The sequence below is a fragment of the Cryptomeria japonica genome, chromosome 4 (assembly GCF_030272615.1).
Source record: "Cryptomeria japonica chromosome 4, Sugi_1.0, whole genome shotgun sequence".
Taxonomy (NCBI): domain Eukaryota; kingdom Viridiplantae; phylum Streptophyta; class Pinopsida; order Cupressales; family Cupressaceae; genus Cryptomeria; species Cryptomeria japonica.
In genome coordinates, this window is record NC_081408.1 from 264,001,369 (window position 1) to 264,028,673 (window position 27,305).

Sequence of the window (27,305 nt, forward strand, 5' to 3'; positions counted from 1 at the left end):
ATCTATGCCTAGTAAACTTTTTAACGTGATTGGCGATGTTGACACGACATGCCATCCGACTCCATGTGAACGCTTTTGACTCAGAGCTATAAATCTGAGGCTACAAACGGGGGACCTCATCCCCACACTTCACTTATTCAAACTCGCGAGCTCAATGACCCAATGAAAGCATAAAGCATGTGAGCACAATGGCCCAACAAGGATTGAAGGAATTAATGAAAGATTTTAATGACGTCCATGAGACTAAACACTCTATGGGACCAAAGATAGCATCCTTAACTTCATATTCTTTTCAATGTCGAATCTCCTACTATTAATTTTGACCAGGAGGCTAGTATTTTGGTTAATTCTATCTTCCTCAAATAATTGGTCCATGTTGTCGACCTTCAATCCATTTCCATACTGATTGCAAATATCCTCATAAGTTGTGCACTCCATGATGAAGTGCCATATTATTTCCACTCCCCCCTTATTGTAGAAGATGCAAGCTCTTTCTTCCCATGTTTCCTTATGTATCTTCCATCTACTGGTCTCACACCTAAGGTGATGTGATCCAATTCTCAACTGTGCGACTAGCATCCTCGTTTTCCCTTTAATAGCCCCTAAATATGTTTTTTCACCGTGATCCTTTAGTGAGTTAAACTCTTTGATGTAGTAAGCTTTTTTCCACCCCATCTATTTTGTCTACGTGACATTTCAATTTTTTTCAATAACATAACTTTTTATTTCACCATTGATGCTAGGACACTCATACAAATCGATGCCCCACAACTAGCATCCTCGCTTTCCCTTTAATAGCCCCTAGATATGTTTTTTCACCGTGGTCCTTTGGTGAGTTAAACTCTTTGATGTAGTAAGCTTTTTTCCACCCCATCTATTTTGTCTACATGACATTTCAAAAAAATTCAATAACATAACTTTTTATTTCACCATTGGTGCTAGGACACTCATACAAATTGATGTCCTACTTGTTCATCCAATTGTTGTTCTGCTTCATCCAAATTTTCTTCCTCCTATCTAGTGTCTTTTCCACAACCATTTTAGGCCAATGATGTTTATCCATGTTATTAGCCTTCTCTAAATAGCATATCAATCGGATTAACATCGATGCTTCCAATCAAATTTGAACCTTGGTGGCCACTTCACCAACAAAGTGTTTTAATTGCGACACTACATGTTTGAAGACTTTTTACCACACTTTGTTTTGTCACACAAAAAGACATAAATTAGGAGAAAAGTAGAATATTAATAAAATGCAACAAGTTGTATAGAATCCTTTCATGAAGCTTGGTTCAATTTTATGTTGTCCTTGGCTTGTAATTTTCTTGAGGTGGTGAAGTTGTTTTGTATGATACAAATATATACATAATAAGAAGTGTTCCTTAATTTTGTAGTTGTGGTATTTACATGCTTTTTATAGTCTTTATATATATTTATTTCCTCTTGGCAATGGGCCCAAGCTATTGAACACATTGCTTATTTATCACAAAATAATAAGACCCAATTTTCCATTGTATACAATCAATTAATGTATTAAGTGTAAGTGACTTCAAGAAGAAAAATGGACCACCAAGGGAAGAGGCTTATTTAAAGTCAAGTCTCTTCATGCTTAATATATCTATCTCTATTTTATAATTATAATTTAAATGATTTGTTTTCTATCATTTTTAACGTATTTTAAGAATGTTAGGATTTGCCTATAATGCAAGCATTTCAAATCTCATTCTCTTTCAAACTACTAGGTGTAACACGTGCAAAGATGGAAATAGGAAACATGTTAAAAAATTTGCTCAATCAATTGGATTCTAATTGATTTACTGTGTCATGGCTTTATTTACCTCATCTAAATATGTCATAGATTGATTATAAGCATGGTCTTATTTGCCACTACTTCTTACTCTCATGGTGTTTTCTCTTTAACCTTTAACCTTATGCTCGTTCACTTGCTCACGAGTGTGTCTATGCCCTTCTCCGCTTACTTTCAGACAACATACTTTGCATAAAACAATACACTTTAAGTTTTGACTTGCTTAGTTGGCTCATTTAAAATCACACTAATAGGTGAGCCTTATTGGAGAATTTTGTGTGATTTCAGATGAGCCACTAGAACAAGTCAATGCTTGCAATGTGCTGTTTAAGCTTGCCCCATGCACATAATTAAATTAATTAAAATAATCATAGAAAAATAAAAAAGCTAACTAAATTCTTATGCGCAAATAGATATGAACAATTAAAACAAATATTATAATACCACTAAAATGGATAGATAACATTGAGCCCTATACATTGGAAAACATAATTAACTAGTTTTTATAAAGTGAAAGGTAATATTAAAGCACGTTAGATTAGAGTTGAGGTAATTCCTTTGGCTAGTTAATCGTTTGAGTTTTTTCTTTGCCAACGTTGAAGGACATGAATAAATAATTGAAACGACGTTAATTAAAGAGCGGTATCATTAATTAGTCTAAAACATTTCAAATTTTAGTTCATTTTTGTTAAATTAGGAAAAAGCTATAGTACGTTCAAAACGCTAGAACAACCCAGCGGTTATGTATGGTTCTATAACACCAGAAAGCTATGAACGCTAGTAAGCACCGATTAGAAAGGGTGGCAGATGCATGAGCAGGGCAGAAGTAACAATGCGACATATTGCAGAACATTTTCATGGTATTGAAGCTCAAATTGCATCAAGTGTCATATGGGAGAAGCAATGGAGTTATCTCCAAGGTGTCGTTTAAGGCAATGGGTTCAATGACCACATGACATGACATTAGAAAGAGGACTAAATGTGAGGTACGGTTTTTCATATGGCTATGCAAAGATTAGTGTCCAACTGCTCCATACATCCATGTTGCTTGAATACGAATGCAAGAATATTAACACACATTTTGTTTCTGTTTTCCTCTGTTGAGGATATGGGTAACATTTGCCCTTAACAATTAGGTGGATACCCCTTTATTCATTGATCACAACCCACTTTATCATTTCAGATTCCCTTTCAGTTAAATTTTGTTCTAATTCATTAGTATTCTTTGTTAAATTTTGAGTTTGTAAGTCATGACAAATGCAAATACCGAAGGCTTCAGAGAGATTATGAACTACTTATACATTATGTGATATTCGACCATGTCATCTTCTGTTTTGCTTTCATTTGCACTCCCATTTTTTTGCTCTGAAACAAGCAAGCCCATTTATGAATGCACCAATCACCAGATGGTGGCGTAAGGCATTAAGGCGATAAAGGCAATAAACCAGTATAAAGGTATTCAAGTAAAAAGATATCCCGTGGACCATTACGTTCCTAAGATGTAACTGGGGCTTTTACATTTAAGTCAATAATATACAAAAAATAGTTGATTTCCCAAATGATCGGACTTTCTTGAATGCTTGCAAGGCAGGTTAGTCATATCACTGCAGCACATGCTATTCAACTGTTTACACGGAGGGTGAGCTAATGAATGAAACGGTGATAAAAAGATAAATGCATGTAAACACAAATGCCCCAATTTTTTCAAAAATGTGGCTCAAAATATAAAGTTACACCGACTTTGAATATCTAGCTCATGAAAGTAACCATTTTGCTACTCCTCACAACAACAAAAAAATACTAAGCAAGAAAAAACTTACTAAGACTTTTGTTTCATAAGTGATACAAACCAATCTCTGTCTCTTAAGCTTTGTAGTTCTGGATTCTCAGCTATCTCAGCAGGAGAAATTGCCTCTACTTGTAAGAGATGTTTAAATGTTTGGGAAGCAGCACCTTCTTTGCCACATATCTCAGCAGCACATGCCATGTTGTACATCAAATCATATTGCTCCTCAAAATTTAGCTCATACTTGTTGACCGAAGCTGCTAGTCAGAAGAGGATAAAGTAGTTTAGGTCAGTTACAAATTGAAATACTAAAATCAGAAGACGCTGTAACATGTATTTTGACATCACTTCAGTATGCATCTCTGACTACACAATATTAATACGCCTGCCATTCTAAGAAGAATATAAACTGGGAAAAAGGAGATGCTTCCAGCTTAATTTTATATTACTAGTGCAAACTTTTAGAAATGGAAAAAACAACGACAAGACAAACATCTCATGCATAGCTAAAACCACAATCCATTGAGATAGAAAGGCTAGTCGACCACCTTCCAAAAGATTTAAAGCTCTCAAATACCAATGTAAACTTTTCACTGAATGCTCTTCAGCCTTTTGTGTGTCACCCAACTGGAGAAAATGCTTTCTTGATGCAGAACATACTTCGCCAAGCCCAATCAAAGCATCCAAATTAGTAGCATCAATTTCTAGAGCAATACCATAACCTTCATTGGAAGCTTTTTCGAGTAAATTCAGGACCTACTTGCCATCAAACCAAGGGCATGTTAGATACTTCAACTTCCCAGTTGCACCTTAACAAGCAAAACAAAAAAATGAGCTGCTAAAAAACACCATCATATCAAATACAGCTGAACTCTTCAAACATATCAAAAAGCTAGAAAAGTTAATGATAAGAGACCAAGTATCCGAGTCCAGGACAAGACAAGTTTTAAAGGCAGCCATGATTTTCAGAAGAAAACTTGAGCATATTCAATAAAGTATAGAAGAATTACATACAGTATAGAACTTCAGAATTCAATTAATGTCCAAAAGGAAAAATTACCCATATAAACATCCTGAAAAATATTCTAAATTCTAATCACAGTTAACATAACTCTAGCCAGCAGTATGCAGCACTTAATTCTGAAAAAATCAAATCCTCTTGGGTCTTGCCTAGATTCTATCGCATCTGGATTTTTCTATGTTCCATGTCATTTCTAGGAACAGCGGGATGTATTTCAGGGACAAAAATAAAAATTAATTATACACACACAAGTTTAGTTACATATGGAAAAGTGATTCAAGTTTAGAAATTCACACATTGCATCAAGTATGAGATATGGTATTTTAATGCTCATTGATAAGCATAACATAAATTTTCATTATGAAAAAAGCCCCAATGCTACAAAATGACAAAATAGTTTAATATCCTATTTAATATTTTTAAAGTATAATAAACCCGAGCTCAGAATACTAGTTTGCACAATTAAACACAAATATGAAATTGACCCAGAAATTGCAGTTTAATAGTTTATTATTTAATTCAGATAAAATGGTCAGATTTGTTTTTCCAATAAGTGTTTAGGTTCCATGGGTTGCCTAAAAATATGACTGACATGGTTCCTAAGCTGCTTGTGGTAAATGCTATTTCATTTAGTAGGACCTGAACTTACTCCCAACACTAGCTATCACCCCCAAACTGATGGGTAGACTAAGATCATCGACAAATTGGTGGAAGGTGTTGAAGATTAGTAGCTTCAAGAGAGATTTTGGCTTCAACTTTATTTGTTATGCTTGTCCACTGTCACTCTCCGTGCTTCAGCTATCTTCGCATTTCATATTTGAAAGCTTTGACCAACAGTATTTTGTCGGTGCCATCTCTTATCTTCATTGCCGTTGTTTTGTCTTCCATCAGGTTATGTCGGTGGCGGAGGTGGAGACTTTATCGTGTGTAACTGATGATGAGCTGTGGCGTTTTCTTGTCTTCCGTATTTCTCTTCTGAGATTTGCTCATGAGTTGATATATTATTTGTGTTTCGCTGTTCTTCCTTCTCTTCTTTGAACTTCTACCAGAAGTCCTTTTGATATCTACGTTCTCCATCCTCTGTTCGATCAATGATATTTGCAGAGTTTGCATGAGTTTCTCCTCCTTCAGTGTCGTCATTGTGATGTTGTCTCAAAGAATGAAAGTCTTTTGTGTGCAGATTGAAATCAATGATTAGTTATTTGACCTATCAGAATATTCTATATTATTTGATAGTTCTGAGCAGAGATATTCTCTTCAGCTGTGTATGTATTCGAGAAGAGATCTATATATATATATATATATTGTAGTCAAATCTGCTTATTTTTAGAAGAATTGTGTATAATGCAAAAAAGAATAGAAGATTCAATATTGAAGGTGTACAATATTGGAGGTACAATTACAATGAATGAATGACTTGATTTATAGAGAGCAAGAGATGCTCTAATCCTAAAATTAGAAGAACTAAGCAATGCAAAGTAGGAGCTAAATTAAGCTCAACTACAAGCAAAACAAAGCTAACTAGAAGTGCCTCTAAGCAAACTCAGACTAAAAAGGCAAAACACTTAGATAAAATAAAGAACCTAAGTTTAGCTTAAGTGAAAAAAGTAATTAAAGGACCGAATTGATAAATAATTAGCTAATTGTCCTAAGATTATTCTAACAACCCCTCCTTAAGATTAACTTAGGGATAAGCTAAAGAGCTAATGATGAATGCAAAATGCATGCATAAATGAGTCCTGAGAACTAAGGCCTGATTAGGCATTCATTTACAAACCAATGCAAAGCAATGCAACTCATACCAATGAGGTCTCTCTTAAAGGAGAAAAGGAGAAAAACCACATGGGAAAAAACCCCTCTCCAAAAGCGAGAGATGCAATGAAAAAGAAAAGGGTACTACTTGTGACTACAAATGAAGGACTCCAAGTGCCCCCCCAAGTACAAAATCTTTCACAAGAAGTACAATAAATATCCCCCCCATAAGAGAGAAGAAGAGACAATGTATCCCCCCCCATAATGAAGAAGCTCCAATGCCAAAGATGAAAGCTTGAGGATCTATGTTGACAGAGATCCAAGAGCAGCAAACCACATTCCTCCCTTTAGGAAGAAAAAAGTCAAGTGGCCAAGTCTAAAACAACTACATCAAAGGGAATAGTCTTTGGATGTGTGCCATGGAAAACTGCTCAATTGTCCAACTGTTTGAATCATGATATGCCAAATCAACTAAAGCAAATCCAAACAACTATGAAAATGCCTGATGAACAATGTCTGAAGGCATTGAAGATGGGATGACATGAATGCTTAAACTGCCATCAAAGAGGAATGGTGTATCCTCAATCATGTCCCCAATCTCTAGAGTGTGTGATATATCAAATAACCTTGCAATATCTGGCAAGTACTCATCCCACCTTGCTGAAACTGGAAGGGAACAATCAACCTGCCGAATTGAACTAATCTCTAAAGAAGCAAGAAGTGGAGGATCAAAACAAGTCTTAGGAACCACTGCAGATGACGCTGATTGATATGGGATCTCCCTGTGAGGAGTGGGAACATGAAGATAGGCCTTTGATCCATCGGAACATGCAAGACCTCTAATATACTCAAGCTCCTCTATAATATCATCATCATAGGGCATGAAATCTGCATGTGCAAGGGGAAGAAGACAGTCTATTGCAAGATCCTCTGGAAATGGAGAAATATAAGGGTCTCCAAAGATCTCCCAATGACGAGTCCAAAGTACGCGAGGATACTATTGGAGGTACAATTAAAATGAATGAATGACTTGCTTTATAGAGAGCAAGAGATGCTCTAATCCTAAAATTAGAAGAACTAAAGCAATGCAAAGTAGGAGCTAAAATAAGCTCAACTACAAGCAAAAAAAGCTAACTAGCAGTGCCTCTAAGTGAACTCAGACTAAAAAGGCAGAACACCTAGATAAAATAAAGTACCTAAGTTTAGCTTAAGTGAAAAAAGTAATTAAAGGGCCTAATTAATAAATAATTAGCTAATTGTCCTAAAATTACTCCAACAAGGAGACCAATCTAGTATATCCTAGGAGGAAGTCAGTATTAATTCTAGAATCTCTCCTTACATCTATATAAAATGAACATTGATGGAGAAAAGTTAGTAACATGTGCTTGCCTCCATGACCTACATTGTGGGCAAGAAAAAGATGCACAATGCCAAGATCTAGTTTGCCTTGACTGAAAAAGAGGGGTTTGGGACACCTTGATAAAAGTATGCATAGAGGAATGTAGCCTAACAAATCTATCCCCATCTTTGTTTGAATTGTTTGTGTCCAACGGCCACTTACCTCTTTCATTGTTTGTACTTGGCTGAAAGGAAATAAGCTGCCTAACAACTCTAGAAGTTCCCTACAAAGATCTACACCTAAGGATGACAATCTCTCGAAGAAAGATGTCGATGCACTTCCAATTTGCCTACCTTAAGCAAGTAGATAAAAACCACCCAACTCTCTATACAAACAATGGTGTGGTAGAGAAAGAGCTACAAGCTTTCTAGCAAGATACCCCTTCTTGAGCTCAACGCCACTTATGACTCTTGCCACTCCATATCCATCAATGACCCGCATGTACCTCTAGCTCATTGTCATTACTTACTAGGCAGATGAGGTTTTCCATTAGATAATTTGGGCCACCTTGCTTGGAGAACAAAACAAAAAGATGGTCTCTAGAACATGATCAAGTTTCATGTCCAATTTCACTAAGGATAATCCCTCCACCTCTAGTTACCTTCCCACGACAACATACAAAAAATGCATGATAACCCTAGCACAACTAAACCCATTAATGAAACATATTAATAATAACCATGAGGAAAACATACAGATGCTATACATAAACTACACAAAACGTATGCGTATGGCTCAACCATAAATCTGGCATTACATCCTCTTGACCACAAACAATGGCTAAGCCTATTATTGATTATTATAATATCCCTTGCTAATATAGGTGTAAAATGATGAAGTTGAGCTCAAGGAATATTGTCAAACATTTTTCATACACGCTGAAATCTATCATATACTGATTACAATGGATGTAGAAAGATGTATAAACAATCAACAATGAAGAATACCCCTCAAATGCACTCTAAATTAAAAATGGACATTTTATCAAATACTTGCCATACATGATTCAAACTAACAAACTAATTAACCAATACTTCTGTCATAAGTTCTGATTACAATTTCAGACTTTTACAATTGGCACAATAGCACTTATTACTCAGACCTAATTGACTTATGAGGTATTCTAATGGCTGCCACTAATTTCTGAACATAATATACTCAAAAAATTGACCAAAACATAGACTAAAAATGATCAAGAACCTGATTTGTCGATGCCAAATGAATGAGGCTCCTTCAACAATGACTGCAGATTTTTATAGGATTTCTAGAGACATCTATGATGGAAATCGCAGCTGGCCGCCTTGACCTAGAAGTTGCAGATGTAAAATAAAATAAAGTCGACCATCTTCAGCTCCAATTTGTTATAGAAATGACTGTCTTGGACTCACGAAGTCAATGCACCAATGCCCACAAAATTCTGATTGACCAGCAATGAGTAATGAGTGAAAATGTGAGGATCAATGGGTCTGATCGACCCCTATGGCAGACCTGGAAATGACCTCAGAAAGTGCCTTCAATAACCACCAAAATGCTCCCAAATAAATCGCCTACCTCCTTATTTAAGTGCAGATATCAAATGATCATGAATCTGAAGCATTCTCCCAATTCGATCTCCATGAATGCTGATGCAAAACACGATAAGTTTAGATACGAAAGATCAAAGTATCCCTCACTCTCAATTGCAACCCTTTGGAGGATCTTTCACCACCTCAGTTATGCCAATCAAAGAGAGTTATCGTTCTCAATGACTGAAATGATCTGCAGAAACCCTTGGCTCCACAAAGCTCATTAGCACAAGAAGATGTCAAATATTCGATGCCAAAACAATGAGCCTCATCCCCAATTTATTCTTTTTCTCACATGGATTGACCTCCTTCTAGAAGATTCTCTTTTAATAAAATAATATTTAATTGCACTTTAGATAATATTAAAATATCATTATATTATAAAGTGCAATTGACTTCATACGTGGCATCATACGTGAGAATACGTTATCTCACCAAATTTCATATAAAAATGAAATGTGAAGCCACAAGCAACTGCCCAAGCGACCCTCTCATCAACTCCTTGGCCTACGAGGGTCAAGTAATAGGCCAAACTCCACGAATGTCTGCAAACTAGTGAGAAGGGAACATTATAGACGGCTCTCCTTGAAATTGCTTGTCCCCAAGCAATCTCCACTTTGGATTTTGCAAAATCTCTTCACTCTAACCAAGTAGCATCCTCAACTGGCAAGTCCTTCCATTTGATCAAATATTCCCTAATAACTCATCTCCTCAACTATTTCTCCTTGACATCCAATATAGCCTCAGGTACCAATATCAACTTGCCCTCATCATCTAAGAGTGGTAAAGTCGTGGAAGGAGTCACATGATGTTCTAACGCCTTCTTGAGGCGAGACACATGAAATACATTGTGCACCTTGTTGTCTGCCGGCAACTCCAGCTCATAAGCCACCTCACTTACACGTCTGATGATCTTGAAAGGTCCATAGTATCGTGGCTTGAGCTTCTCTGCACCACTATTCTTGAGAGTAGACTGTCTATAAGGCTGTAGCATCAAGTACACCATATCACCTACCTCAAATGAGCGCTCTACTCTCTTCTAGTTTGCATACTGCTTCTACTAATTCTGTGCCTTCTCGATATTCTCATGAATAACCCTCATGATGTCCAGATTATCCTGTAACATTCCCAGCACTAGGCACTCTACTGTCACTCAAAAACAAGTCAATAAAGCTAGGCGCCTCATAACCATACAAGGCCATGAATGGTGTCATTTGATTAGAGAGACGGTAAGTGGTATTGTAGCAATACATAGGTATATCCACTTAACCCAACCCTTCTGCTGCCCCACAATGTAGTTCCTAAGATATCCCTCCACCCATTTGTTAACTACCTCAGTTTGTCCATCACTCTGTGGGTGGTAGTTGGTACTCGAAGTGACCTCAGTCCCACAAAGTTTGAAAAGTTCTTGCCCAAAATGACTCATGAACCGGCTATCGTTGTCACTAACAATGCTCCAAGGTAACCCATGCAATCTGAATATCTCACGGAAAAATAACTCTGCTACTTGTGTAGTTGAATATGTAGTAGTGATCATAAATAAGTGAGCATACTTAGTCAAACGATCAACCACCACATAGATACAATCCTTACCCCGAGCTTTTGGCAATCCTGTAATGAAATCCATAGATGTGCATTCCCTCTTCCTATCAGGAATCGGAAGTGGCTGAAGCAAGCCTACAGGGTATGTGTGTTCTTGTTTATTCTGCTAGCAAACAAGACACTCTCTGACATAACAAAGAACATTTGATTTCAGCCCCTTCCAAGTGAATCTCTCTCGTATATGTCAATAAGTCTTGAAGTACCCAGGATGACCAACCATAGGCGTATCATGAAAGGACCTCAACACCATGTTCTTCACCTCTGATCCGGGGGTCAAAAATATCCTCCCTTTATAAATGATAAGGTCATTTACAATTGAGTATTTGACATCCTACACCGACCCCTCAATAATACTTGAAGCTCAAGAGTCCTTGGCATACTCTGCCACAATCAATTGCCTCCAATCATCTGAAACCTCTGCCATGGAGCTCAAATGTTGACGACGAGATAAAGCATCAGCAACTACATTCTGTGTTCCTTTGACAAAGGAAATGTCAAAGTCATAAGATTGCAACTTGCTTACCTATTTCTGTTAGAGATCATTAAGATCCCGCTGCCCAAGGAAATGTCTCAAGCTATTATGGTTTGTTTTGACAACGAACTTACAGCCTACTAAGTACTTCCTGAATTTGGCCAATGCATGCATGATGGCCAACATTTCCTTGTCATATATACTGTAGCTCCTCTCAGGACCTCTCAACTTCCTTCTTTCAAATGCAATTGGATGTTTGTCCTGCATAAGGACTACTCCAATCCCCTCACCCGACGCGTCACACTACAACTCAAAGAGTTTAGTAAAATTTGGCAATGCAAGTACTGGGCAAGTAGTCATAAATCGTTTGAACATCTCAAAGCATTCATGTGCCTCAAGAGTCCAAACAAAAGCTCCCTTCTTGGTCAGTGAGTGGAGCTGCATGCCGTGAATATCCATTAACAAATTTGTGGTAAAAACCACATAAACCCAAAAACCCTCTAAGTTGTGTAAGATTTACAGGTGTAGGCCACTCTATGATTGGCTTGACTTTGTCAGGATCCATACACACTCCCTCGGCGCTGATGATGTGGCCTAAGTACAACAACTCTCTCATGCCCAAATCACACTTGAATTCCTTGGCATACAAGGATTCCTTGCCAAGAATACACAAAACGGTATCAAGATGTGCAATATGCTCCTTCCACATTTTGTTGTACACCAAGATGTCATCAAAGAAGACTAACACAAACTACCTCAACTGTGAATGGAATACCCTGTTCATCGTGGATTGAAAAGTAGTTGGTGCATTGGTTAGCCCAAATGGCATAACCACAAACTCAAAATGTTCACAATGACAATGGAAGGTTGTCTTCTCAATATCATGCTCCCTAACACGAATTTGATGATACCCTGACTTCAAATCAATTTTGGAGAAATACTGGGCACCATGCAGCTCATCGATCAACTCATCAATCCTAGGGATAGGATACCTATTCTTGATAGTCTTCTTATTCAGTAACCTGTAGTCAATGCACATCCGCAAAGTACCATCTTTTTTCTTGACCAAAACTACGGATGAAGCAAATGGTGACTTACTAGGTCTGATATGTCCCATAGCTAACAACTCCTTAATGGTTTTTTCTATCTCATCCTTGAGTTGCTTGGGGTGCCTGTAGGGAGTGACTATCACAGGTTTAGCACCCTCTATCTGGAGGTCTACCAGGTGGAATTTCGTTGAACACCTTGGTATGCTTAATTCTCAACTCTTGAATGTCAAGTGGGTAAATAGGTTTTTGCTGCTCCTCCTGTGTTGGCATCAAAACACAACCTGCTACCCACTCAACCATGTCATGGTGCATGAGTCGTTCCATCCTCCTGAAAGATATAGTCCTGCAATTATTGTCTCTGAGGGCTTTCAACACGTATTTTTCCCATCAATCTGAAATCTCATTTCCATCTCACAATGGTTGAGGGTGAATTCTCCTATATCATGAAGCCATGTCATTCCCAAAACCATATCTGTGTCTCCCATGTTTACCACATAAAAATCTGCCTTGAACTCAAAGTTGTTCAAACGCATGGGCAAATTTGAGATCATCTTGTCACACTTGAGAGTGTAACCATTAGCAACCTTGACCCGAATCCCTTCAAAATCCTCAGTGCATATACCACGTCTCTCAACCAACCTAGCATCAATGAAATTATGTGTTGCACCAGTATCAAACAAAGTGATGATCTTTTGACCGGCAAGGACCCCACGCATCCTAAAAGAACCTTCACGCTGAATGCTAGTGAGACGTGCCTCCTTAAGTTTTACTTCAATCTCCATTTCTACCTCATGCTCGGACTTCTTTGACTCGGAATCCTCATTATCTGTCTGTTGATCAGATTTTGAATCTTTATAAAGATTCCACAGCTCAGTTGGCCTTCCCTTTAGGTCTCATAGGACAATCATCGTTTGCATCATAAGGCCCTTTGCAATAGAAGCACAATTTCTTCTTCCTCGAATCATTAAGTGTCTCATGATCAAGTAGAAAGGCTGATTTTCCTTTTGTCTTGTCTTCTTTCTTGGGAAATTTTTTGTTGTCACGATAGGAAGAAGAGCCCTTTGATGAGTACTTGCTGGAAGGTGCTGCAAGCTCCATGCTTTGTGCCTTTCTCATTGCTTCCTGTAGTGTTGGAGGATCAAAGGCCTTTAGCCAGCCTTTCAATGGCTCCATCAAACTTTCAGTGAATAGCACCACCAATCTCCTTTCACTAATAGTGGGAACCATAACTGATAACCGCTGAAAATCAGCAACATATGCTTCAAGAGTTCCATGTTGCTTCAATTGTGCCAACTCACAGAAACTTACTTTAGGATCCTTGACATCAAATCTCTCTATCAATCTATTAGTCAATTCATCATAAGTGGTGATGCGATTATGGCCAAGAGTAACCAAACCGTGGTACCACCACTTGTGAGTAGCTCCCTACAAGTGTATTGTAGCAAATTTGATGGCGTCCTCTTCAGGTATTGGTCTCAATGATAGGTAGTTATCAAGATTTTGTACCCATGCCCTAGTTGTACACTTATTACTTCCATTAAAATATGACATTGTAAGCTTACCAAGAGCTTGCTGATAATCTGTTCTTGGTGGAGCATGATGATCATTTCTTCCACCATTTCTCCTATTCCTTTGATTCATGAATTGATCAAAGGTCCATTGCTCTCTCAAATCGGGAGGTAAAGTGCTATATTCCAAGTAAGCTTGCCTTGATTCATTTCCAAAAGGTACAGCTGCAGCAGCGTCGTGTTGTTCTTCTCTTGGTGTAAAAGTAGGAAAAAGAGGCCTACAGGCTGATCCTCTAGTATGGTGAACAGTTCTTTCCCCTTCATAATTACCATTGTTCCCATTAACTCCACTATGTTCAGCTGTGTGGTGTTGATGCTGATTTTGGGCTGCTTGTTGATCCATTCTTGCAAGTAAGCGTGTCATCAATTCAAGCATTCCGTAACTTATTTTCCATTCCCTCATCCTTTTCTTCTAAGGTAAGTCTAGCTCCTTCTGACATGGTTTCAACTATTTTGCCGATATCCCTTTCCCTTATAACTTCTGAAAATGTGTCTACTTCAGGTACTTGTGGAATTTGATACTGCTATCTTCTTTGTTCCTTGTTATAATATCTAATGTCTCTTTCACTCATCTGACAATTGACTGATCACAGGATGGCAAGACAATGGCTCTGATACCACTGTAATATCCCTTGCTAATATAGGTGTAAAATGATGAAGTTGAGCTCAAGGAATATTCTCAAACATTTTTCATACACACTGAAATCTATCATATACTGATTACAATGGATGTAGAAAGATGTATAAACAATCAACAATGAAGAATACCCCTCAAATGCACTCTAAATTAAAAATGGACATTTTATCAAGTACTTGCCATACATGCTTCAGAATAACAAACTAATTAACAAATACTGCTGTCATAAGTTCTGATTACAATTTCAGACTTTTACAATTGGAACAATAGCACTTATTACTCAGACCTAATTGACTAAAGAGGTATTCTAATGGCTGCCACTAATTTCTGAACATAATGTACTCAGAAAATTGACCAAAACATAGACTAAAAATGATCAAGAACCTAATTTGCCGATGTCAAATGAATGAGGCTCCTTCAACAATGATTGCAGATTTTTATTAGGATTTTTGGAGACCTCTATGATGGAAATTGCCCCCTTTGGTAGGCTGGCCGCCCTGACCTAGAAGTTACAGATGTAAAATAAAATAAAGTAGGTCATCTTCAGCTCCAATTTGTTATAGAAATGACTGTCTCGGACTCACGAAGTCAATGCACCAATGCTCACAAAATTCTGATTAACCAGCAATAAGTAATGAGTGAAAATGTGAGGATCAATGGGTCTAATCGACCCCTATGGCAGATCTGGAAATGAACTCAGAAAGTGCCTTCAATCACCACCAAAATGCTCCCAAATAAATCGCCTATCTTCTTATTAAAAGCACATATATCAAATGATCATGAATCTGAAGCATTCTCCCAATCGATCTCCATGAATGCTGATGCAAAACACAATAAGCTCAGATATGAAGGATTGAAGTATCCCTCACTCTCAATTGCAACACTTCAGAGGATCTTTCACCACCTCAGTTATGCCAATCAAAGAGAGTTATCGTCCTCAATGACTGAAATGATCTGCAGAAACCCTTGGCTCCACAAAGCTCATTAGCACGAGAAGAAGATGTCAAATATTCAATACCAAAACAATGAGCCTCATCCCCTATTTATTCTTTTTCTCACATGGATTGGCCCCCTTCTAGAAGATTTGTTTTAATAAAATAATATTTAATTGCACCTTAAAAATAATATTTACACTTTAGATAATATTAAAATATCATTATAATATAAAGCAAAAAAAAGGGACTCGGACTTGGCGAGGCCAACTCGACTTGAGAGTCAAAACTCGGCTAAACTCGGCAAAGTGAAAAACTCAAGAAATTTAGAGATTTTTAAAGATTTAAAACTTGTTTCATGCACCCTTTATTAAATACACCTTAAAGATATAATAACATCATCAAATAGAAGCTAATTTGATTACATACACAAGTATACATCAATCACATAAGCATAAACACAAATTGTACCTGAAGGAAATAACAAACATAGATATATAAATATTGTCAAATGTATACAATATTACAAAACTCATGGATAAAAAATCCATGTCATCATATGATCAAATGAGATGCAAACTCTTCCTTTCCAACTCTTGATGCACCAAATGAAAGTATATGTTGTTATATGGAATTGGAGCCTAATCAGACTCGGAGGTTAAAATTTCCCTACTTTTATCGGTGCAATTTCCCCCCTAATTTTATGACGGGGGTTTGGGGGCAGTGCCCTTGGCGCACTCAAATCCATGTCATCATATGATCAAATGAGATGCAAACTCTTCCTTTCCAACTCTTGATGCACCAAATGAAAGTATATGTTGTTATATGGAATTGGAGCCTAATCAGACTCGAAGGTTAAAATTTCCCTACTTTTATCGGTGCAATTTACCCCCTAATTTTATGACGGGGGTTTGGGGGCAGTGCCCTTGGCACACTCCCTATTGTGATATAGGGCAGGGTCAAGGGGCAGTGCCCCGCGAGGCCACAAGACTTTTATTATTTATATAGGCGTCAGGTGTTATTTTTCTATTGTTTCTCCTCACATCTCACCTTTCTCCTATTTTGCCAAATGAATGAAATGAAGTTCACTTTTAGGCTCAAAGCATAATATAAACCAAAAAAAATCAATTCAAAACATATTAGAAGTTGTGTTTTTTTTTAACTTAAAGTTACATGCCGCCGGTCGAGTTTGGGAGTTGGGACTCGCCAAACTCGGCGATTTTTTGACCTAGACTCGTCGAAGTCCGAGTCCAAGCCCACTAGACTAGGCGAGCATGACTCAACTTGGAAATCGCCCAAACTCGGCGATTCCCATTTCTCTGGTTATAAAGTGCAATTGACTTCATACATGGCATCATACGTGAGAATACATTATCTCACCAAAAATCATATAAAAATGAAATGTGAAGCCATATGCACTGCCCAAGCGACCCTCTCATCAACTCCTTGGCTTACAAGGGTCAAGTAGTAGGCCAAACTCCACGAATGTCTGTGAACTAGTGAGAAGGGGACATTACAATTATATTCTTGCAGAAGATGTCTTGTCAAACACATGCAAGGATCAATTGGTTATGAAAATGCTCTTTCCCTTGTTACGTTGAATCTCACACTTATGTAGCAATTATGAATAATAGAAACATAAACACCAAGTTAATTTCAAATATGCCTGAGGTTGTCAACAAATATTATGATAATATACAATACCACCCTAAAGGGAATTAACAGTAGTTCTTTGTGTTAAAAATTCCTTCCCAAATTAGTAAGTATTCAAATAGTTCCAATTAATAATGACAATCATATGATATATATATAATTCCCCTAAACCTAGGTTAGATACACATGGGTAAGCATAATTAAATGTGTTTCCTAGGTACAAAAATTATGTTGGAGAAACTTTAAATTTGCTTCTTATAATTGTATTGTTAATAAGTTTGAGAACATATACAGTCACTACCTAGGAGAACACCCAAACCATGAACTTCAGGGCTCCTAGGTGTAAATGATGTTCAATTTACATTCAATATGCAAGTTATATTCTATTTATAATGATCTTTATATATATTACTGAATTAATATATGAATCTGACTATCTTCTTCTTTGTGGCAGGTGAGAGGAGCATTTATCAATTTCGATGTCCATTCTCACACATACCATTTTACATATATAGTGGGCTGGGTACGTGTTGACGTGTATTTTATACACAATCATACACAGAATAAAATACCAATAGGCATCTTATCCTCTCTTGAGAAAATAGTCTCTAACTGCTGAAGATTCGCGTAAAGGATCAGTTAGGTAGACTCCAAGGTTCTTTTAGTAGGGTCTCTACGTGTGGACAAGCTTTTAGTGGTATGATGTGATTTGCTGGGATCACAAGGGGACTTACATGTGATGATTGAACTTCCGATCTGCTTTGCTGGACACAAGCTCTTACTGACTTAGATTTGAAAAAAATGAAAAAAGGATAAGGGCGAAGAGAGGATCTAATCCTAATACTAAGAATGTAGGAGCAATGACTTGATTTTTTGATGAAACTCTAACTAGATCTTGTTTTGACATCAATGGAACATCTACACAAGACTAGTGCGATCTTCTAAGGGAAGCTTTATGATGTTCAAATCATCACCGCAGGCATAGATACCATCCAAGTTGATGCATATCAATGAAGAGGCAACAAATTGAAATTGAGCTTAAGCTGAACGATTCCAGTTGACTACACAAGGCAAGTTTGCAATCAACAAACTGCTAGTAGTATGGATATACGAATTCCACCATCAATCAATCACATTTCCTCCATTCATCTAATCATCTACCATCTAAGATTGAAGACTCAACAAGAAACCATGCAAATTGCAAGAAAACGACATATTTCACCATTACTTCAATGAAAATGGAGTTTGTTTACAATCAATGGCAACAATTTCTTGCCTTGTCCTCCTATTCTACTCTAATTGCTTCCAACTATTCTCTAACTATTCTAACTATTTACATACTATCTCTAATTCTATCTAACTCCCTAGCTATTGCTAATTAGCCTTTACAAATGAAATGCCTGGGCTTATATAGTGCCCACAATACAATTTGATGGCTTAGATCAATTCAAGATCAATGGCCAAGATTCAACAATGAAAACCCTAATTAGGGTTTGTTACAACCATTACATAACATTTAATGCTTGACCAATGATAAAATTGTATTGCTTGGACACATGTCCCCTCTAGAAAAATCGACCAATGGATAGCCAGGGTAGGTACATCGGAGTTTGTGCCACCTTCCATGAGTTAAGTACATTGAATCTGGGCATGCTGAGGTGGACCACACTGACTGGAGGAGTGATGACTGGGATGCCACCTCATCTGACACTTGTAGCTTGCTAGATATTCAATTTGATGTCGTTGAGAGGCTTGCTTTAATTAATTCATCTGGAATTATTTGCTTCTTCAACGAGCCCTTGTTCTAACTCCTTGTGTCCTTGATGTGCAGGATGATGATGTACCTCGCCTTGGAACGCTGGATTGAAAAAGGTCGCCCTTGTCCTGGCTTGATCGTCCTGGCGAAGACCGTCCTTGAAGAGATCTCCATTTGATGCCTACACAACATTTCAAAATTAGTACCATGATTTTGCAATACATAACATAAATTAGAGAGCAAATTTTAGGAAACTTAATGATAAGTCCTTTATTGATCATTTCCTAAAAACGACTGAGCTTATTGAAATTCAAAATTTCAAAATTCAAAATTTAAGCTATGACGATCAACGTTCAAAATCAAAACAATAAATTCATATCGCCATACCTCTCTTGAGAGCCTAACTCTAAAATGCCAAAATAAAGGAATTCGCCTAGGCAAAAATCAAAAATTGAAGCCTTTGACTTGATCTTGAAGGATAATGAACGTCCTCTTTATTAATTCGCCACCCTTGGGGATATCTTTGATGTGCTCTTCAATGTCCTTGGCAAGTTCGCCTAACTTGAAACTTCAAGTTCGTACTCCCTTGCTTGGAATGAAATTCACTCCTCTAACACACAATTCGCGCTACTCCTTTGTCTTCAAATCGCATATGAAAGAGGATGCTTGAATAATGATTTAAAAAATGAAATAAACACCTCCTTTATAGGCGCTTACACCACCCACTATCATATAGGCCGACTTTTGTAAAAATAAAGCAATTAAAATGATTTTTGAATAAATAACAAGGCCGACCTTCATAAAATAAACTCAAGCGCTTCATTTGATTTTTTTTGATTTTTTTTATTAATTAATTAATTATTAATTATTAAATGCCATCGTTCTAAATTAATTTAATCAAATTCGATTTTCACAAGGCAAAAAAAATAATTAATAATATCAAGCGCAATATTTAAATGCCATTTAATTGAATTTTCAAAACATATCGAATTTTAGCATTTAAAATAAATTCAAAAAAACGTGTTCGAGCGCCAAATTTTTGAAAATGAAATAATACGTACCTCATCGCCCTGGTCCCTGACTGAGGGACAGGAGCGATCCATCAATTTGGTCTTGATCCTTGCATTTTCGACGTCCAAAATCTCTATCTCCACGTTGGATTTGGCATGTTCGCTAGGATTTTTAAACTTGAGCGACTTGTCCTGCAAACAAATGTCCTTTAGGTGTGATATCGCCCTGGTCCCTTGGAGAGGGACAGGAGCGAACTTCATGCTTTCTCCTTGATTTTGCATCTTCGATCTCCAATTTTCCTTGTGAGGGACAAACAATGTTATTCCTTCATTCCACTTTCGTTTCACTTGAATTCAACGAGGCGTATTTGATGTTAGGAGGAATATCGCCCTTGTCCCTTGGAGAGGGACAGGAGCGATCCTGAAGCTCTAGCCAAAACGTGTCATCTTTCATCCTTGGTTCCTCGTTCATTGCCTCTTAAAGGACGTCCTTGACCTTAGCTATCCTTGCATTGTCTTGATTTTGTCGGAACATGAGTGTTTTAGTAAAAATCGCCTTGGTCCTTGTCCAAAGGACAGGAGCGATATGAGTTCCTTAGCTTAATTGATAGCATTTTGACGTTTGGAACCTTTGTAAATCATCTTCAAATGACACCTTATACCTTGTATGACCTTGCAAAACATTGACTCAATGTGATTTTTGCATGAATTAGCAAATATATTCAACATCGCTCTGGTCCCTTCCTGAGGGACAGGAGCGAACTTCATGATGTTGAGCTTGTCATTGCCTCGTTCAACTTGTCATCGCTATCATCGTGCAAAATAAAGTTCCTTGATCCTTCGTGATCACTTGATGCTTGATAAACTTTCAAATTTTATGCCTTTATGCAAATTTCGCTCTGGTCCCTTCCTGAGGGACAGGAGCGAACTGGGATATTTTAGTGCAAATCTTTCAATGTTGATGACCTCTGATGCTTTGTGTTTGACGAAGATGCCTTAAGACGTCCTTGCCACCTTGTTCTTCGCCTTGGAGTGTCTTGAATTTGGAGGGACGGCAATATAATCATCATATCGCCCTGGTCCCTTGGAGAGGGACAGGAGCGATCTTGGCTTTGTATGCTTCACTTCACTTCGTCACCTTCAAAAACTATCTTCAACGGCTTCGTAACGTACCTTTTCACTTATCCATGCCTTGGGATCCACTCAAACTGGGCAAGAAAATCATCTTGGACAAAAATCGCTCTGGTCCCTCCCTGAGGGACAGGAGCGAACTTAAGCATTTTGGTCCCTTGTTGGCGTTTCATAATCGTCAATTTATCTTAAACGCGTTCATTTTGCCTCCTTCCTTGCCTTCAAACGTAAACTTGACTCGATCTTTGCCTAGATCGTACCTTATGAAGAATTTCGCTCTGGTCCTTCAGTGAGGGACAGGAGCGAATTTGACCCTCTAGGCAAAAACTTCATCATTTCGTTGTTTTTGATCAAGTCTGGATGCTCTATCATGCTCATTTCGTCCTTCACCATGCCTTTGATGTCTCGATTCGTCCAAACAAGGTCAGGAATGGCTCAACTAAGCATTTTCGCTCTGGTCCCTTAGTGAGGGAGACGAGCGATTCGCCTTGGTCCCTTGGAGAGGGACAGGAGCGCTTTTCGCTCTGGACCCTTGGAGAAGGAGAGGAGCGAAATTTGACTTTTCGCACTCTTTATCAAGATAATTTTTATGGAATATAACATTTAAGTATAAGAGAGAAGGAAATGTCACTTATACTTTAAGTTATATTCCATATATACTTTCAGGATGTTTGAGAGTGGTTTCAGACCTCCAGGAGTTATATTGCAAAATCTAGTTTTTGGAGGTTTTTCAGTTTCCAGACTTAGTCAAATTTCAGGATCAGGACATTCCAGACTTAGCCACCCTTCACCTTGACTTAAAACGTCCACGCCACCCTTCACCTTGACTTGGAGTGATTGAACTTGGAGGAAAAGGCAATATAATCATTATATCGCCCTGGTCCCTTGGAGAGGGACAGGAGCGAATTTGTACTTGTAGTCTCCATCACACTTCGTCAGCTTCCAAATTTATCTTCAACGGTCTCGTAATGTCCCCTTTCATTCATCCATGCCTTGGAATTCATTGTAACTTGGCAAGAAATTTGTCTAAGACAAAAATCGCTCTGGTCCCTTGGAGAGGGACAGGAGCGAATTTGACCCTCTAGGCAAAAACTTCATCATTTCGTTGTTTTTGATCAAGTCTGGATGCCCTATCATGCTCATTTCGTCCTTCACCATGCCTTTGATGTCTCGATTCGTCCAAACAAGGTCAGGAATGGCTCAACTAAGCATTTTCGCTCTGGTCCCTTGGTGAGGGACACGAGCGATTCGCCTTGGTCCCTTGGAGAGGGACAGGAGCGCTTTTCGCTCTGGACCCTTGGAGAAGGACACGAGCGAAATTTGACGTTTGGCACTCTCTATCAGGATGTTTGAGAGTGGTTTCAGACCTCCAGGAGTTATATTGCAAAATCTAGTTTTTGGAGGTTTTTCAGTTTCCAGACTTAGTCAAATTTCAGGATCAGGACATTCCAAACTTAGCCAAATTTCAGGACAGGACCTCACTCAAGCCGGACTTGTTATCCATGTGATCCCCTGGGCGACACTCAAAATGCAAAGGCTAACTAACAAAACCCTAAAAAAACCTAAAGAACAAACCGTAAAAAGCAAAAAAAACATGGGTCCCCATTTGCAATGGGGCGATGTGTGAAAACGTCACAACAGTACGGTCAAGCGATGCCTTGACCAACCATGTCTTTTGGACATGGCCGATCAAGACATCACTTGATCGTGCCCATTCACTATAACAATAGTGCCCGGTGTTTATTAGCCAAGCGGTGCATATTATATTTGATAAAAATCGAAGTTATACCGATCGGTGTATGGTTATATTAATGCTTCGAATGTTTTCCTTAACACCCGATATCAATCGGTGTGAGTTTATTACATCTCCCTGATAACAATCAGTTCAAGCATAATCATCAATACTAATTGATGTTCAGTTTACCAATAATCATCAAATCGGTTTTGCAATGGTTATCCCGATTTGCTAATCGGTGAATGCAACTAGTATAATAGATTATCAAATCGGAATTCTATGATAATAAACAATTATGTATAAATAAAGAATGCTTATCAATTGAGGGCATGATGATATTCATTTTAATAATCGATATGATAAATGATTGAATTAGAGACTTCATTTATCTCTCATTCAATCATTTATCTTACCGAAGCTATCTATGCATTAACACTAGGTATATGTACATGAGGGATGAAACAGAAAATTCAAGCAACTATGTTGCAGTTTACTTCATGACCTTGATTTGGATGACTTTTGAGCATCTTCTACCTTGAGACTTTTTCCATTTGTGCTGCTCCTGAAGAGTTCATTTGGACTGCTGGAGGTTGCTTTTTTCACAGAATGGACACCTTTTTTAACAATTTTGGACAAAATACGATGGAATCTTTTAAGTTTTAAATAGTTTTGGCCAAAGATAACTAAGTTAAACCATTTAATAGGATGTACTTAATAAGCTGATTTTACTCAAGTGAAACTATCATGCAATTTTTTCTGTTTTTATTTGAGCTTGCCCAGTTATCAGGTTCTTCAAAAGGCCCTTGTTCCATAAACCTAAAACTAATTGTACAAAATAACTGACTTCTAACTGAGGTTAGAGGAAGAAAACTATTTTTAATCTCATATTATGTTCCCTTGAAAACATGGAAGAAATACTAAGTTGCCAGTTCTGGTACAAGATCAGATACGAGTATGAGTATGGGTATATTGGTAGGGTGATTTTTTTGGTATGGTACATTTGGGCACGACTATTTATATATATATCCAAAATAATTTAAAACTATAAAGAATTGCAAATACATTTGATACATCATATAATATTATACTTTATGATAATAATGACATTTGAATCTTTGATAGTATGATACTTCATCATTGATCAATGATACTATGATAGTCATAAAGATAATTGCCTAAGTTAGTTTTTGTCTCCACTCCTAGAATTCCTCATCGTAATCAAATTTCTTGTGTGACAAGAGATTCCAATAACTAGTGGGGGTTGGGAGTGGAGACCCCAATGGGGTTGAGGGGCAGCACCCCTCATGGCGGTCTGGAAGCAATGCTCCCAGTGGGGTCAAGGGGTAGTGCCCCTCGAGGAGTCTGAGGGCAGGACCCCAAGGCGGGGTCAAGAGGTAAAGCCCCTGCCACCAAGCCCAAATCAAGGCCTTCGAAACTACACAAAACTTCATGGCACACGCCATTTTCACAATTTTATCACTTAATGGCGAACTTAAGTAGTTTGCAATCATTCTCCTTAAAACTGACATAGAAAAAATGCATTTGTGTGAAATAGATTTGTGTTTGTCAAACAACATAGGGGCACATTTAGGTTTTTGGGTGCTTTGTGGGGTATTTTTTTATGTTTTGGCATTTGAAAAATTATTTTTTTAAATTTATTTCTGCCTGCAAGAGCATTTGGGACTGTCTAGGACTGAGCAAGGACACTCCCTACCCACTCCTAGGACACTTGCATCATTGCTCCCGAGCACGGCCTAGAATGGAAACTGGTTCAGAAGAACCAAGTTATAAGAAATATATAATACCCCAACTTCTTAAGAGGTTAAAATCACTATACTATTCACCCATTGGTTTTATGGCTACACATCTTGAACATGCACTGAAGCATATTACCTTTACTCACCACTAGCTTTTGAAGATTGTCTATCACTATCATTCTTGGTATATTAAAGTGCTTAAATGGTCAAGATTTGCATGTTAGATTATTCTGGCTGTAAGAAATCAACAATGACTTTCTTGAATATTTCTTCATTTAATAATAGAATAATACTTCCATAAATTGGAAGAATAGAGATATAGAGAAGCATTTTCTATTCACCATCTCTAGTTTCATTTGATTTCTTAACGGGCAATCAAGAGAAGTTAAACATGGTTAAATTTCATTAACCAAATGAAAACTAGCTGATCATTTGAAAATCATATATAAACCAAAAATGCAGGGAAGGCCATTTCCATAAACATGTACAAGAGCATCAGACCTGTGGTTGATAATCTGTATCCTGGGAAAACCTATCTGCCTGCACACTGAAAAGTTCTCCCAATGCGATGTAAATACTGATATCTAATCGACTGAAATTCGCTGCATTTTTCATCTTCTCCTCAGCATCCTTGAACGCTTTAGCTGCTACTGCAATGTCCACCGTGTGCTGAGAGAAAGCTGTAAAATGTCAAAAATAAACTGATGGAAAAAGAATTACAAATATTATCAACTAGTAAATGCATTCTTACAAGCAAACCGTGATACTGTTCTAAGAATAGAGATGTATGAAGTTAATCATGTTTATTAGAATTGAACATCATGCAACGAACATGTATCAAATATTATGCACTGCTACAACCTGGATACTATTTTCTTTAATGATAAATAGTCTACATTAAATTCTCAACTTGTTTTCTATGTTGAAGGATAATTTCATCAAGTTATGGGTTGAATAGAATTTGTTTCCTTTCAAACAAACCTATATAAGGAGAGCTAGCTACAAAAACCCATATAAGGAGTGCTAGCTACACCACTATCCAGATTGAAGGTCGTTGGATGCTACTGAAAGAAATTTTTATAGGTGATCTTGATGCAGACATAATATTCATCCAAATCAATGTGCTTCACTAAATTTCTTGCTTTCTATTTGAAATGCATCTTTCACTTCCAAAGCATAGTAATCACATCATGTGAGAGTCAGAATTAAATGAAAAGCCAAAGCCTTGTACAGTAGGTAAATAATGTATTGCTCTATCATACAAAAAGATAAGTCCCCATTACTTCACTTTCAGTATCTCCAATAAGGTCATGATCTCTGGACATTAAGATGGCAAAGGTAGGTTTTAAGGAATCTGTGTACAAAGCTCCTAGATGGCTTGTTTCTTCTGCACTTCATCTGTGCCATTAAATTTGGACTTTGGTTCATACATATCCATGTACTTCACTGACAATGCATATGATCTTTACAACCCTGCATGTCATATCAGTTTTAAAAGCCCAATTATTGATTCTACTAGCACTGGCATGTAGTACCCAGTCCAATTTGTTCAGGTCAAACTTAATGAGTTTCTTCTAGTTCTTGGATTACAAAAGTGTTGCATCCTTGCATTCGTAATAGTGTTGGATGCCATGTGAATTTTAGGAATTGTGGCCTATGAATTTGGCTTTGGTGGTAGCTGGTGATTGCAGGGGCTTAGTTGGCCTCTAAAGATAGGTTAATTTGGTCTCTGGTTATGGTTGTTTGACTGGAGTTTTTTGTATGTTTATATGCAGTCTATTCCGGGTAGAACCTTGTTTCAGCCTTGATTTTCTATAATATTATTTAGTCTGCAGCAGAGAGTAAGCAGGTATCTGTAATGCCTTCAATTTGGATATCAGTGTGGCCATTTTTTCTGTTTAAGGCTAGTTAGGCATTGTATGCTTCTGCAAATCTCTTTTGATAATATAATGATGAGAATTTTCGCTAGCTCTTGTGTGATTTTTTGTGTGGGAAGAGGGCAAATTTACCTCCATACAATTAGCAAAAGTACATAATAGTGTTGGATACCGTACAGTCTGGACTGGCAAGCAGCCAACTCAATTATTGTGATGGAGTAATCTAAATACATTGTCATCTTACCACATGATTTATATGTTTCTTTAAAGATATGCATTAAAAATAAGAAGAAATATGCATGTCATCTTCGTTAAGAAATAATATAAGTTATTATTACACCAAAGGTGTATTGCACTCACATGGATGCAAAAACGTCTGTCAATAAAAACTAGAAGCATTTAATTTGACATGTTTGTGACACTTTAATGCATGAAAAGAAAAAAGAAAAAAATTTATTATTATTTTTAAATTAATTTTATTTATTCTCTCCTCTTATGTACTCAATTAAATAATTTTTAATTATTTAATGCTAATTATATGTTCATTCCCACTTTTCAACTGCCACTCACTCTGAGTTTAATGATAAATCAATTCTGTCCATCTCCATCAGACAATTAGTTAACTTTGTAATTATCTCAATGTAATATTATTAATTATGAGGGATTGAAAATGACCCTACATAAAATCCACTTTTTTCTCAAAGACAAGAATAAGAAGGAATATAAAATAAAAATATAATAATAATAATTTGGTACTAAAAGCTTTAATGGAAATATAAAAATATAAAAAATAAGA

At 37.3% G+C, this 27,305-nt stretch overlaps 1 protein-coding gene across 3 annotated transcripts in view; it reads right to left on the reverse strand.

Moving 5' to 3' along the window:
* Positions 1–3,302: 3,302 nt before the first annotated feature.
* LOC131065578 (uncharacterized) overlaps positions 3,303–27,305 on the reverse strand; it is a 130,195-nt gene continuing 106,192 nt past the window's right edge. For all 3 annotated transcript variants that reach the window (XM_058000141.2, XM_058000140.2, XM_058000142.2), the window contains 3 exons: positions 25,134–25,301; positions 4,142–4,349; positions 3,303–3,850 (listed from right to left, as the gene is read on the reverse strand). In XM_058000141.2, coding sequence (XP_057856124.2) covers positions 3,627–3,850; positions 4,142–4,349; positions 25,134–25,301 — 600 coding nt within the window. In that variant the 3' untranslated portion in view covers positions 3,303–3,626. The remainder of the gene's footprint in view (positions 3,851–4,141; positions 4,350–25,133; positions 25,302–27,305) is intronic.